The sequence below is a fragment of the Epithele typhae genome (genome assembly GCF_022376455.1).
Source record: "Epithele typhae strain CBS 203.58 chromosome Unknown BXZ73scaffold_4, whole genome shotgun sequence".
Lineage (NCBI taxonomy): Eukaryota > Fungi > Basidiomycota > Agaricomycetes > Polyporales > Epitheliaceae > Epithele > Epithele typhae.
In genome coordinates, this window is record NW_025954195.1 from 32,618 (window position 1) to 45,607 (window position 12,990).

At 55.6% G+C, this 12,990-nt stretch overlaps 6 protein-coding genes across 6 annotated transcripts; 3 read left to right on the forward strand and 3 right to left on the reverse strand.

The window, feature by feature from the left end:
* Window positions 1–50: 50 nt before the first annotated feature.
* Window positions 51–2,068, reverse strand: BXZ73DRAFT_40564 (tRNA modification GTPase TrmE; the record flags this gene model as incomplete). Its single annotated transcript, XM_048018602.1, has 7 exons — window positions 51–181; window positions 231–340; window positions 394–654; window positions 705–1,014; window positions 1,069–1,189; window positions 1,243–1,484; window positions 1,552–2,068. 7 exons carry the CDS (start codon window positions 2,066–2,068, stop codon window positions 51–53), a joined length of 1,692 nt encoding a protein of 563 aa, XP_047881815.1.
* Window positions 2,069–2,353: 285 nt separating this feature from the next.
* On the forward strand, window positions 2,354–3,256 carry BXZ73DRAFT_87441 (calcium/calmodulin-dependent protein phosphatase; the record flags this gene model as incomplete). The annotated part of the gene is made up of 7 exons (XM_048024567.1): window positions 2,354–2,366; window positions 2,430–2,468; window positions 2,534–2,585; window positions 2,650–2,748; window positions 2,816–2,901; window positions 2,963–3,162; window positions 3,218–3,256. The coding sequence occupies 7 exons, from the start codon at window positions 2,354–2,356 to the stop codon at window positions 3,254–3,256; spliced, it is 528 nt and encodes a 175-aa protein (XP_047881816.1).
* Window positions 3,257–3,661: 405 nt separating this feature from the next.
* Window positions 3,662–4,550, reverse strand: BXZ73DRAFT_97059 (ATP synthase d subunit; the record flags this gene model as incomplete). Its single annotated transcript, XM_048027240.1, has 6 exons — window positions 3,662–3,699; window positions 3,759–3,840; window positions 3,905–4,009; window positions 4,102–4,328; window positions 4,417–4,456; window positions 4,521–4,550. 6 exons carry the CDS (start codon window positions 4,548–4,550, stop codon window positions 3,662–3,664), a joined length of 522 nt encoding a protein of 173 aa, XP_047881817.1.
* Window positions 4,551–5,428: 878 nt separating this feature from the next.
* Window positions 5,429–7,943, forward strand: BXZ73DRAFT_97060 (hexokinase; the record flags this gene model as incomplete). Its single annotated transcript, XM_048027241.1, has 9 exons — window positions 5,429–5,706; window positions 6,182–6,217; window positions 6,269–6,375; window positions 6,432–6,736; window positions 6,785–6,836; window positions 6,893–7,028; window positions 7,087–7,671; window positions 7,723–7,844; window positions 7,903–7,943. 9 exons carry the CDS (start codon window positions 5,429–5,431, stop codon window positions 7,941–7,943), a joined length of 1,662 nt encoding a protein of 553 aa, XP_047881818.1.
* Window positions 7,944–11,647: 3,704 nt separating this feature from the next.
* BXZ73DRAFT_97061 (DUF1748-domain-containing protein) lies at window positions 11,648–12,088 on the forward strand (the record flags this gene model as incomplete). Its single annotated transcript, XM_048027242.1, has 5 exons — window positions 11,648–11,733; window positions 11,793–11,830; window positions 11,888–11,914; window positions 11,969–12,006; window positions 12,062–12,088. The coding sequence occupies 5 exons, from the start codon at window positions 11,648–11,650 to the stop codon at window positions 12,086–12,088; spliced, it is 216 nt and encodes a 71-aa protein (XP_047881819.1).
* Window positions 12,089–12,338: 250 nt separating this feature from the next.
* Window positions 12,339–12,839, reverse strand: BXZ73DRAFT_97062 (defender against cell death 1; the record flags this gene model as incomplete). The annotated part of the gene is made up of 3 exons (XM_048027243.1): window positions 12,339–12,405; window positions 12,465–12,563; window positions 12,622–12,839. The coding sequence occupies 3 exons, from the start codon at window positions 12,837–12,839 to the stop codon at window positions 12,339–12,341; spliced, it is 384 nt and encodes a 127-aa protein (XP_047881820.1).
* Between the last annotated feature and the right edge of the window lie 151 nt (window positions 12,840–12,990).

Sequence of the window (12,990 nt, forward strand, 5' to 3'; positions counted from 1 at the left end):
GATATTATACTTGGTGCGCTGGTGTGTCCAGAATGCGAGTAGTCTGGGTCTCACTTGCCGATGCAGAAGTCACGAAATATCGCGTCCAAAACATTCTCGACGTCGATGAGGCCGGATATCTTGCCGATTGCCTGCGCGGCGTAGCGTAGTTCTTCAGCAGCAAAAACGACGTTGTCGGGAGCTGTGAGCCCTCGTCAGTCACGACCGACAACAGGAAAGAGCGCACTCACGGGTGTCCAGGAAAGCATCGAGGAACAGTAGCGCATTCTCCAGGTGGGCGCGATGACGGGCATGAGTAATCAGCGGCTCTTCCGCACCGACTTCGCTCATGAGATTGTATCTAGCCAAATAAGACGTCTGAGCGGGGGAAGTGAGATGAACGATTCGACTTACTGCTCCTTCAATACCGCAGCCAAACCGTTCATGAAAGACTGTGTTCCCTCGTTGCTCTGTAGGCTTACCAGCCATGTCCGAGGTCTGCTAGCTAAAGAATGCAGCACAGACGCTGAGGGTAGGAGATCGGTCTTGTTCAGAAGCATGAAGGTATCGTCCTTCACCAGAGGTGCAACATCAGCGGGGAGGTGTAAGCGTCCAGCGTCGTCCAGGACTTCTGACAAGGACAACACGCAAAGCGAAACGTCTGCGGATTCCACACTGAGGAAGGCGTCAGGCAAATACGCGACTACATGGAAGAGGCGACTTACGACCGTTTCGCCCTGTCTACGCCGATGCTCTCAACGACGTCGGCCGTTTGCCGCATCCCGGCGGTGTCAGCAACAATGACTGGGAGTCCACCGATATCGAGAGATAGCTCTAGGACATCCCGTGTGGTACCTGGTACTGGTGTGACGATGGCAGCTTCGCGTTGGGCTAAGAAATTGAGGAGACTGCTTTTGCCCGCGTTTGGAGGTCCGAAGATTGCTAGACGTATACCAGAACGCATGATCTCTCCTCTACGGTTGTCGGAGAGATGATGCTCGATGGTGGTGCGTAACTTCAGCACACGTTCCCTGGCTGTATAACCATGAGCCTCAGCGAGCGGGCCCTTCAGCAGCTAAATGTGCGTACCTTGTTCATACAAGCCCTCTTCAATCTCCTCGCTTTCCCCGAAGTCGATGATTGCTTCAAGCAGAGCGAGACAACGGATGATTTCTTCTCGCAAACTTTCTAGACGCGCTCTTGTCGCACCCTGCCCGCTTCATGAATGTCTGACATTACTCACTGAAGGACGCTTCAACCCACCTCCGCAGACCTCAAGGCCAGCTTGCGCTGCATCTCCGTCTCAGCTTCTATCAGATCTCTTAGCCCTTCAACTTGCGTGAGGTCAAGACGTCCACCCTCAAACGCGCGACGCGTGAACTCGCCAGGTTCAGCCGGCCGACAGAACGACAAGAACGAAAGGGCACCGAGAACCGAGGATACGATCGCGCGGCCCGAGTGCACATGCAACTCGAGCACGTCCTCCGTGGTGAACGACCTAGGGCCTGAATGACACGTTCGTCGCGCGCACGATCAGCTGCGCGCTTCAAGCAGCAGTTGGATTGAGCGCACCTTTGAAGAACACTGCGAGTCCGTCGTCCAGCACTTCCCCCGAACCTGGGTGCACGACGCTGCAGCGATGCATCTTCCACGGCTCAGGGCCGCGTTCGCGTGCCTTGCCTTTCCCTTCCCCGCGCGTCTTAACCATGTCTCGCCAGACATGCAGAGCGTCTGGTCCGGAAATCCTGACGACCGCGACGCCGGCTTTGCCTGGGGGCGTGGACAGCGCGTATATGGTGCGCTTCTGCGCGTCGGAGTGTGGCACGGGCGCATCTTCTCTATGGAGTCTTGAGCTTCCGGTATACGCGCGCGATGGCAGAGAGAGGGGAGTCAATGATGAGACGTGTCGTCTATACGGGCAGCGAGAGTGCAGGGAGCGACAAGATTCGACGAGGCGGTGAGGTGTCCCGTGGGCGGAGCGGTGCTTTCTGGAAAACAGAAGCCCAGACGGGTTTGTCCTAGGATCGCATATAAAGGGCGAGGCCGCGCGGGCAGTGCTCAGCCTCCCCGTCACAACGCGTCCAGCCATGCCTCCGCACAGTGTCCGTCCGAGAAGAAGAAGAGCGCGAGGTAGGACGAGCTGCCTCGACCCGAGGGCGACGCGCCTGCACGGGCCCGGCGAGCGCCCGATACATTCCCACGCCGTCTTTGTGGCCACAGCGACTCGCCGCGGGCGGGTCTGCTGAATTCCGCACGCGTTATCGTCTCCCCTCCGCCCTCGCCGCTCCTTCTTCGCGCCTCAGTCCCTCGACGACCGCCGCCCCGACACTCCACCAGCACCCAAGCCCCACAGAATATCCGCGATTGAGCCAAGATGGGGCAGTCACGTTAGCCTTTCTCTCTCCTCGCGCGGACGAGACATTGACGGGACCCTCGTGCTCAATGTCCAGCATCCCAGTTTATGGAGGACATGCAGAAGCGCTCCAACTGTGCGTCCATCTCTTATATGTCCGTGCTTGAGAGATTCTGATCATGATGCCCCATGGTCTTCCAGTCAACGCAAGCGAGCTAGAGCGGCTGAAGAAGCGGTTCATGAAGCTCGATAGGTGTGTTGTCTACTGGGCTGCTTCATAAACGCAAGACAATCTCAACATCTTGTGTTCTTTACAGTGATGGCTCTGGCTCGATTGATCGGGAAGAGTTCTTGCAAATACCGCAGATCGCGAACAATCCCCTTGCGTCGCGACTAATAGCCATTTTCGACGAAGAGTGAGTTCCACATGTTATGTTTCATTCGCAAGCTGTGAACTAATGTTTTTGTCTTTTCACAAAACAGTGGTGGGGGAACGGTCGACTTCCAGGAGTTCGTCGGCGGACTGAGTGCGTTCAGTAGCCGAGGCGGTCGAGAAGAGAAGCTGCGATGTATGTGCCCTCCGCCCAGCTTCCCTCATATGATCACTCATCGAACTTTCCTGCATCCCAGTTGCGTTCAAGGTGTACGACATGGACCGGGATGGGTTCATCTCCAACGGAGAGCTTTTCCTCGTCCTCAAGATGATGGTGGGCAACAACCTCAAGGACGGACAGTTGCAACAAATTGTCGATAAGACTATCATGGAGGCAGACAAGGACGGCGACGGCAAGCTGAGCTTCGAGGAATTCGTCCAGATGGTCTCCAATACGGTGCGTGCCCATTTTTCGTTCTGCCCAGGACGCCCAGCTAAGACTTTGCGTACAGGACATTGTAAAACAAATGACTCTTGAAGATCTCTTCTAATGACCTACACCTGGCTGCCTATCCTATCTCACTCACCCAGGTACCCGGCTGGAGTCTTTGGTGATTTCGACGGCCGTTGTTGCATGACCCACTGTACATACGCACGCACGTATTTCCACGCATGTCTTCGTACCTGCGATTCCCCTGCCTACAATCGTGTGTAATATCTCTCCGTGTATTCTGTTGCATATTCAAGGATTGTGGTTTCAACCGCGTTGCTGTGCAGCACTCTGGAGTGGACCAGAAACGCGATCTGCACTCAATGCGGTTGCTGATCGAGGTCGGTGAAGTTGCCAGCATGTTCTCATCTCTGCACGACCGAGGATGTGCCGAGGACGATCACGAAGTAATGTGAACGTGAAGTACCTCCTGTATCTATTATAGCAAGGGCGGAAGCGACGACATTTACATAAGAGAGAGGTTGCCGAACGTCTCCTTGTAGCCTGTATGAAGGCAAGAAGTCAGACGGCGACACAGCTACAAGTAAACAAACAGCACGTACCAGGCACGGTCCACTTGCCCTTCTTCACCATCGTCTCGACAGCCTCGCGAATACGTGGGTGTGCTTCGCCGACTTCCTCCGCCTAATGGTGCAAGTATGCACTTAGAGCGCGTCCAACGCGCGAGAGGTCAAACACGCAGACATACCGTGAGCTCCTCGAAGGGACGGGCCTCCTCAATGTTGGCAAGGGTCGCCTGGAGGGCCTTGAGCTCCGCGTCGATTTTGTCCGAAGTCTCCTTCGCCTTCGCAACCTGCCATCCCCGAAGCGCAACAGATCAGCCCTACGGTCCTCCCACAACCCCAATACCAGATAATATAAGGCCGAAAAGGCACGGAAACGCACCGCCTTGGTCTCGAACGTCTCAATCGCCTTGACGTGCGCGCTCACGTCGTACGTGACGGGCTTGAACTCCCGAAGGATCTTCTCGGCCTCGTCGACGACGGTCTTGTTGCGGAGGACTGAGCGGTAGTGCTCCAGATCGACGGTCGTGGGCTGGCCCGCGAGCTGCGCCTGGATGCGCTGGGCGTCGCCGTGCCGTTTGCGGAACGCCTGGAGGGCGGCGACGGTCTCTGCGGGGTGGGGTCAGCGGTTCCGTTCCTCCTCACATTCCCTGCTGTCCCATCTTCTGTGGCAGAGCTCAAAGACGACAAAACGCACCCTTTCCGAGACCGAGCGACGTGTACATGCGGGCGAAGTCCTGCATGGGCGCGGACCGAGAGGTCAACGTCACAAGCTGGAGTGGAAATAAGCGGAGGACGCACCACCGTCGCGGCTGCTGCTTTTGAGGCCATGTCGAAGCTAAAGCGTGCGGCAGGGTCAACCCACAGAGAAGTGAAAGGCGGAGGAGAGGAGACGCGTACAGAAAAGAGGGTGATTGGTGCAGGAGGTCGTAGAACAGCTGGTCGTGTCGCCCGACGGAGGGTCGCCGGGAACGGCCGATGAACACGGGCGCCTATAAAGCCACGCCGCGCTCGCTCTTGCTCGCTGGTCCGCACGCCGTCGGTTTCTTTGGGCGCGGGACGCCTGCGACACGCGTTGCGGGCTTTGTATGGTCCATCCAGTTCAAAGCATCTTGGCTCCGACCAATCACTTGGCTAAGAGCGACCTCGCTATTCGTTTGCGGGCGGGGCTTTAGGTGGGAAGAGCATCAGCCACAGACCTTGGAAGTTGTTGGAACAGTGCCCACGGAATCCGTAAGTGGCCTGCTCTATCAAGCATGTGCTCTAACACAATCTGACATCGTCTTAGCAATGACCACCTGAGCGGCCTCATCAATGCCCAGTGACTATGACCGCCGTGCTTGTCAGTACTTAGTGTCAGAACATGGCAGGCACTGCCAGGCAGCCAATCCCGCACTAGAACTGGTCGATGGCCCTCCGGATCCTGAAAGGCCTGGGTTGGCAACATGGTATGGCCTGGTTCAGCTCCGCGCATCCTGGCCTGTTCGAGATCGGATGGAATGGGCGATGGCCCGACTAATGGCCGTCGCTGGCCGCGGCACAAGAGAGCGCGCTCCGCTCGAAATGGGAAGTGAGCAATTGCACTGCTCCCACGTGACCTTCACAGTATGTCATAAGGCGTCTCACGACCAGGGCATCCAAGATTCCCTCGGCACTCACATTCCCCCCCTCCTCACTCCCCTGTCTCTGTCCCATCTTCACAACCTAGCATGCCGACCACGACCCGGACATCCGCACACTATGTGCCCGATCTCGCGGCCTCGCGCGCTGTCTTCGATGATATCGAGAACATGTTCCTCCTGACGAAGGACGATCTCATGAACATCACCTCCCATTTCCTCAAGGACTTTGCCCTCGGACTAGGCGAGTACAACCACCCCATGGCCATGATGCGCGTATCACTCCAGATATTCCTCTCCATCCCCGTCTTATGCGTTCTGTACAGTCCCACCTTCGTCACCGGCGTACCAAATGGTTCTGAAGTCGGGTGAGTCTCTGGCCCGCCTTACCCCCACCCCCACCGGCGTGGGCCGGATATCCATCCCTTTCCCATCCGCTCTACACGCTCGCCGCCTCACTCCGCTGGCGCGAGCGTCGCTGGTTATGTCGCGCGCATCCGTCTCGACGCCGATACGGACATAGGGAAGGACAACTGTCCGGGCCGTGCACTCAGCTTCTCCGCGTCCGCGACCCCGAACATGAGCGCATTTCGGCGTAATTCTCCCATCGATTGGCCATGTACAGGCGCGCCGCTCCCGAAGCTCCCGCCTTTCCCCGCCGTCCACGCGCTGAGTGTCGTGCGCCCGTTTTGTGTTCGATGCGCGCGCAAGGCATTGGGGGCGGCAGCGCGCGACTGCGTTAGTTGTCGTGTTCTACGCGGTGCTCGCGGGTCCGACGACGTCATCGCGTCCGAGCCTCCGTCTACTATCTTCGGCGCTAACTGCTGTTGTTGTTCTGATCAGGACCTTCCTCGCCCTCGATCTCGGCGGAACGAACCTGTGCGTCTGCATTTGTCTCGCACTTGCCACCATCTCTCACTAGCGTCCCAGGCGTGTCTGCGAAGTCGAGCTGCAGGGAAACCATCAGTTTGTCCTCAGGCAACAGAAGTACAAGGTCTCCGATGCTCTCAAGACGGGAGAGGCCACTACTCTCTTCGGTGAGCGCATATAGTCACCACTTCCGCCCCGCCTCAGAACTCACGCGAGACGGAAGACTATCTCGCCGACTCGGTCGATGCGTTCCTTACCGAATTCGCATCTGCTGTACCCTCCAGCCCCTTGCACGATCAACCGAATCCCTTCGCCACTCCTGTGGAATCTATGGTCGATACGGCGATTCCCCTGGGTTTGACGTTCAGCTTCCCCGTAGAGCAGACGGCGCTCGACAGCGGGAAAATTCTGACGTGGACCAAGGGTTTCTCCGCGAAGAACGCCATCGGCAACGACGTCGTCAAACTCCTCCAAGACGCATTCGACAGGAAACATATGCACGTTAAATGTGTTGCTCTCGTTAACGACGTGAGTTTTGTACCTCCGTTTTCCTCATGCAGTATCTGATTTATTCAGACCGTTGGTGCAATGCTTTCGCGAGCGTATACCAGTGGTGGTTGTATTCTTGGTGAGATACATTTCAACTCGCCTTGACATCCTTTTCTGTGGTTGACTCCTCCAAAGGCAGTATCTTCGGCACGGGTACAAACGGCGCGTACCTCGAGAAGGTCGAGAATATTCGCAAGCTTGGTGATTCACCGGCACGCAAGAACGGTGATTTCATGGTTGTCAACACAGAATGGGAGCATTTAACAACACGGTCAGTGGCCCTTTCGACGGACCTCTACACGCGGTCTGACCCCTCGACCTCAGCGGAGCGTTCTACCTACTACCCCATTTGATAACAAACTTGATCGTCAATCAATAAACCCCCGTCTACAAGCCTTCGAGAAGTTCATCTCGGGAATGTACCTCGGAGAAATTACCCGGAACGTCCTCCTTTCTTTCGTCGACGCGGCACCACGGCCATTACTTTTCAATGGTCGCACAAGCAAACAGCTGAACACCCACTATGGCCTCGACACTGCCGTCATGTCTGAGGTCGAAACCGCTTGGGAAGCAGGGCGCGATTCCACCCCTGTAGTCAAGGTCAACGGTGCTGCAGATGGCTCCGCCGACTGGGCATCCACCCACTTCACCGATGTCGCCAAGCTCTCGCCAGAAGACATCGCGCGATTGGAGCGCATCCGCACCGTCATCATCCAACAACTAGATATGGACGCGGAGGACGTCTCGCTGCGTGACGCAGCGATCGTGCGCTGGGCAGCGTCGCTCGTTGCGCAGCGTGCCGCAAAGCTCAGCGGATGCGCCGTCGCGGCGGTGCTCGTCCAAACGGAGCGGGCGAAGCTCGGTGGCGGGTTTGTGCCGGACGAAGAGAAGATCGGAGTTGGCGTGGACGGCAGGTACGCGTCTTTCGTACGGAGGATGTGTTTAGGTCGCTGATCTTGTTTCAGTCTTATCCAACACTACCCGAACTTCAATGCGCGCGTACGAGACTCGCTAAGGGAACTCGTCGGTGAAGAGGTTGAGAAGAAAGTGGAGATCGGTCTTGCGAAGGACGGCAGTGGTGTTGGAGGTACGCATACCTCCAATCTTGCATGTCAGTCGCACGATCACTAATGTGCTCCTTGTAGCTGCGCTTTGTGCGCTTCAGGCCACCAAGCAAGGACACTAGATGGTGATGCGTGGACATCAGACTAGAGCACAACAAACGTGTAGACTAGCGACCGAAATACGGTGCTTCCATCTGACGTGTAGACTAGCTGTATTGCACCCACCTGGACCTCACATCAATCAGGTCCCCTTAGCCTGGGGCACGGGGGGGATGGCCCGGGCTAAGGAGACCTGAATCCGTGCTCCCGCGCATGTTTGAATAATGTCCTCAATAAACCCGAGGCAGTTTCCCTGAAGGGAAGTATTCGAACGCCCTCCCTTCCAAGTCCCCCAGCCCATCACGTGTCCCCATCCTTCAGATCTCCCATCAGTCCGCGTTATCTCTCCCGCCCCCGCACGCGTTATCTCCCGCGCCCACGCCCACGTTATCTCCCGCGTCGGCGCCGCGCGCCTCCCTGCCCCGCCACCCGTGCTCGCTGTGCCCGACAGTGAGCTCGCTGTCCCTGCACCCTGCCTCCCCCTCCGCTCCGTTTCCCTCCGTTCTTTTTGTAATCTACTTGCATTCACAATGCGCACCTAATGGTACACAATTCAATGGCCACACCTTCCTGGGTGTGCCTGCACTGAGCCCTCAAACCTCCCAAAATGCGTGCAATACAGGAACATATACAAGCACTCAAATGATCGGCTAAGTGCTGCATCAGATAGTTGTAGATGAGAGCTACTCTATCATAAAATCGCAGTTGGATAGCTAGAGGGGTGCAGGTATGATGTCATATGTTATTTCAGAATGACATACCCCACAGTGATATGGTATATGCATATATCGTCTTATGTACACCCAGAATCGTACCTAGAGGTCATTCAGAGCGCGTTGCAAAAAGAAGCAAGCGAATAAACGATGTCGTGGTGAGGATATGACATATGCACAGAAGGGGGAGTTGGCTCGAAAATGCGGCCTTCATATGTTTTTGTGTAGACCTCTGATCACTTCGCATCTTGTTGCATTACGTTTATATGTATATGGAGAGCTCAGATCGTCAGTTTTATGCTTATCGGTGAAGGATTGAATACAGGCCATGATATGTCATTATTCTATGACATAGAGTATAGCGAGATAGCATGCGCTCCGATTGTTGTTCTGAAAGGCGGAACAGAACGGGGTGTTCTTCTGCTCAACGATGCAGAAAGAATATTGAAGAATGGTCGAGAAGTGGTTGAGATATGTCAGATGGGTCTAGAACGGCAGGTTGCACAAAGGACGCCCTTGAACCACCTATACTACTTTGCACACTTCAAGCTCATATGGCATATCTCAACCACTTCTCGACCATTCTTCAATATTCTTTCTGCATCGTTGAGCAGAAGAACACCCCGTTCTGTTCCGCCTTTCAGAACAACAATCGGAGCGCATGCTATCTCGCTATACTCTATGTCATAGAATAATGACATATCATGGCCTGTATTCAATCCTTCACCGATAAGCATAAAACTGACGATCTGAGCTCTCCATATACATATAAACGTAATGCAACAAGATGCGAAGTGATCAGAGGTCTACACAAAAACATATGAAGGCCGCATTTTCGAGCCAACTCCCCCTTCTGTGCATATGTCATATCCTCACCACGACATCGTTTATTCGCTTGCTTCTTTTTGCAACGCGCTCTGAATGACCTCTAGGTACGATTCTGGGTGTACATAAGACGATATATGCATATACCATATCACTGTGGGGTATGTCATTCTGAAATAACATATGACATCATACCTGCACCCCTCTAGCTATCCAACTGCGATTTTATGATAGAGTAGCTCTCATCTACAACTATCTGATGCAGCACTTAGCCGATCATTTGAGTGCTTGTATATGTTCCTGTATTGCACGCATTTTGGGAGGTTTGAGGGCTCAGTGCAGGCACACCCAGGAAGGTGTGGCCATTGAATTGTGTACCATTAGGTGCGCATTGTGAATGCAAGTAGATTACAAAAAGAACGGAGGGAAACGGAGCGGAGGGGGAGGCAGGGTGCAGGGACAGCGAGCTCACTGTCGGGCACAGCGAGCACGGGTGGCGGGGCAGGGAGGCGCGCGGCGCCGACGCGGGAGATAACGTGGGCGTGGGCGCGGGAGATAACGCGTGCGGGGGCGGGAGAGATAACGCGGACTGATGGGAGATCTGAAGGATGGGGACACGTGATGGGCTGGGGGACTTGGAAGGGAGGGCGTTCGAATACTTCCCTTCAGGGAAACTGCCTCGGGTTTATTGAGGACATTATTCAAACATGCGCGGGAGCACGGATTCAGGTCTCCTTAGCCCGGGCCATCCCCCCCCCGTGCCCCAGGCTAAGGGGACCTGATTGATGTGAGGTCCAGGTGATTGCACCTCTCCCCATACTGTCCTCCACGCGCTCATCGTTGCTTCCATATCGTTCCCCGGCCGGCCCCATGTATTGTGATGCTTATCCTTAGGGGCATATACGCATCACGTCTCACTGTGTATATCATCTCTTCATTTGAATTCCCATCTCACTTCGCTCTGCATCGCCTTCCGCCACGTTCAAATTCTCGGGAGGACTCGCCATTCCATGCAGAGTAACTGCACCGCTTCCGCACGTTATACCTGAATTGTATTTTGTGATGCGGTGGTGAGTACGACTCAACTACTACCAAATTACAAGTGTATCGGCGCGCGGGTGGCTTTCGACCGCGAGAATGCAGTGGACGAATCATGTAGCTGATCCCTGCAATATCATGGTATCGGCTCGGACATATGTCACTGGTCAACGCCACCCCGGTGTCTCGCAGCAGCAGCTCCCTGTTGGAAGAATATCCACCCCAGGCAGAACCAGTTGGAGATGTTGCGCAGAAGCCGCACTGGCGGGGGCTGAGTCGAATGTCAGCGTGAGCACGGCCGCGAGCGAAGAACGCACCACCACCCCCTGCCACTGCAAACGGCCGGCCGCCCCCGCCTCCCTACGGCTGCTGGTTCTCTAGCGCGTCGATCACGACGAGCATATATCCGAGCGTCGCCTCTGCGTCTGCCCGCCCACTGCGTGCACGGCTGGCGTCCCAGAAGCCGAACAGCAACTATCGGAACGCACCGTCACTCACGGCGCGGCCATGCTCGCGCGGCCCGTTCCCAGCTCTTCTCATCGCCGTGGAGGACAGTTCTGTCGTACTCCGTCATCCGTGTCGGGTCACTATTGGCAGCGGGAAGAGTATGTTGAAGAGCAACCGGCTTGAGGCTTCGATGTGGCGGTCACGCGTATACGACGTTCGGACGAAGTTCATAATCTGACATGTTCGTTCAAGACTCTCGGTTTAACAGGGCCGCAGTTTGAACCCGCCGGCCTCATTCCACATTCTCCTGGAGTATGTACTGATAGACCGTGGCTGGTGAGGGATGGGAGGAAGGAGCTGCTTTATTATTATTAATTATTATGCTCAACCTATCCCCGAGCGTCACAAAGGGTGCACATGTGACTACACGGCTAAGGTCGTATCCCGCGTTCGTTTGACGCCCGCGTGGGCACGGGACCGCACCCGTAGGAGGAAGGAGCTGCAAGTGAGCGCCACGGGCCGTGTTATGTACAACCAACCACGTGCCTGCCGGGCCGAGACCAAGGCATTAAGCTGCCGTCTGGCAACCACTCCTTCCAAACCCCCCACCTTCGGACCTCTCGTGTGCCACTTATCCCATCCACTTTTCCACTCAGCAACACCGTTGCCACCAGCCGTCTTCCTTTTCGCCAATACCTTCCAGCATGTTCGGAACCCTCATCCACCTAGGCATCGATGCAGCCCTGTTGAGCGCCTTCCTCGCGGGCATCAGGAGGACTACTGGTCTAACGTATGTTCATAAGCCTCTCGGACGTCAACATGTACCAACATGGCGGTTTTTTTTCATAGCCCCAAACTTTCTGATGTGCCCAACAAGGATGTACGCCGTGAGTTTCGTTCATCGTCATCGTTTGTGCGGACATTGAGGTTGTGGTCTCCTGCAGAGCTTCTTCGCACTTATCTTGAGTTCGGTAAGTCACACACTGCCCTCCTGGGGAAGCATGGTCTATAAAACAGGCATTCAGGCGAATATCTATTTGACTTCGCGGTGGTCATCGCTGGGGTACGTGTCCCATGCCCATTACGCGGGCTACTGGCGAGTCTCACACACCATCCAGCGTTCTTCCTCATTTGAGAGGAAGTAATCTTTACGACACATAATGACCTACTCTGGACACTATCGTGAGCACCAAGACTCCGTCGCAGCAACAACTCCTGACAGGATTGTAGTCACCCCTCATTCCACTGTTCGCTATCGCACACGCTTTCCGCTCCACTCATTCCGGCCACGATGATAAATGGGATAATAATGAGCCTGGTTACATGGCCCATGTACACGTATGTCCGGCCACGCACGCTCCCACACTTCCAATATATCTCCCTCAATTCCACCATTCAACCGAGGAAGTTGTACACAAAGAAGTGTAGTACGATAGAGCCCAGCGCGAAGTCGGCGAAAGCTCTGCAACGGTGCATGTCATGAGTGCCAAGCGCACTCGGGCCTAGGACGTATGGACGTACCGTTCTGGTGACACCTCCTTGAATTCTGACCGGTTGGCCGGGTTTACTTGTGAACGGAGTGAGGCTGCCAGAACGAACTGCCCTACACAGCTCGCGAAACTATTGCAGCGCGCATTCATAAACGGCTCCAACAGCATCAATGCGCGAATGAACATACCCAGCCAAAAATGCGTTGAAAGGAAAGTCGGTGATGAGGATGCAGTAGAGGAATTGGACGATGCCGGAAAGCATGAGGAAGACCAGGAACGCGTCAATAGTCTTGAGGCGCGTGGAGGTTGTGTCATAGTACGCCTTCCAGAGCGTCAGGAGAGGGCTCTGCGCGGACGCAGAGGATGCCGCGCTGGGCGCAGAGGCGGCGCTTTTGGGAGGGGCCATGAAGGAGCGTAGACCGAAGGAAGGTGCGGGGAGGGTGTTCGTCGACGTGGAGGAGCTGGACTTAGCCCAGGCGGCGTGTGCGCAGTCTCCGTCCAAAAGAGGCAGCGGACTAGACGCCCAAACGCGTCGAAAACTCGGCAGAGGCGCCCAC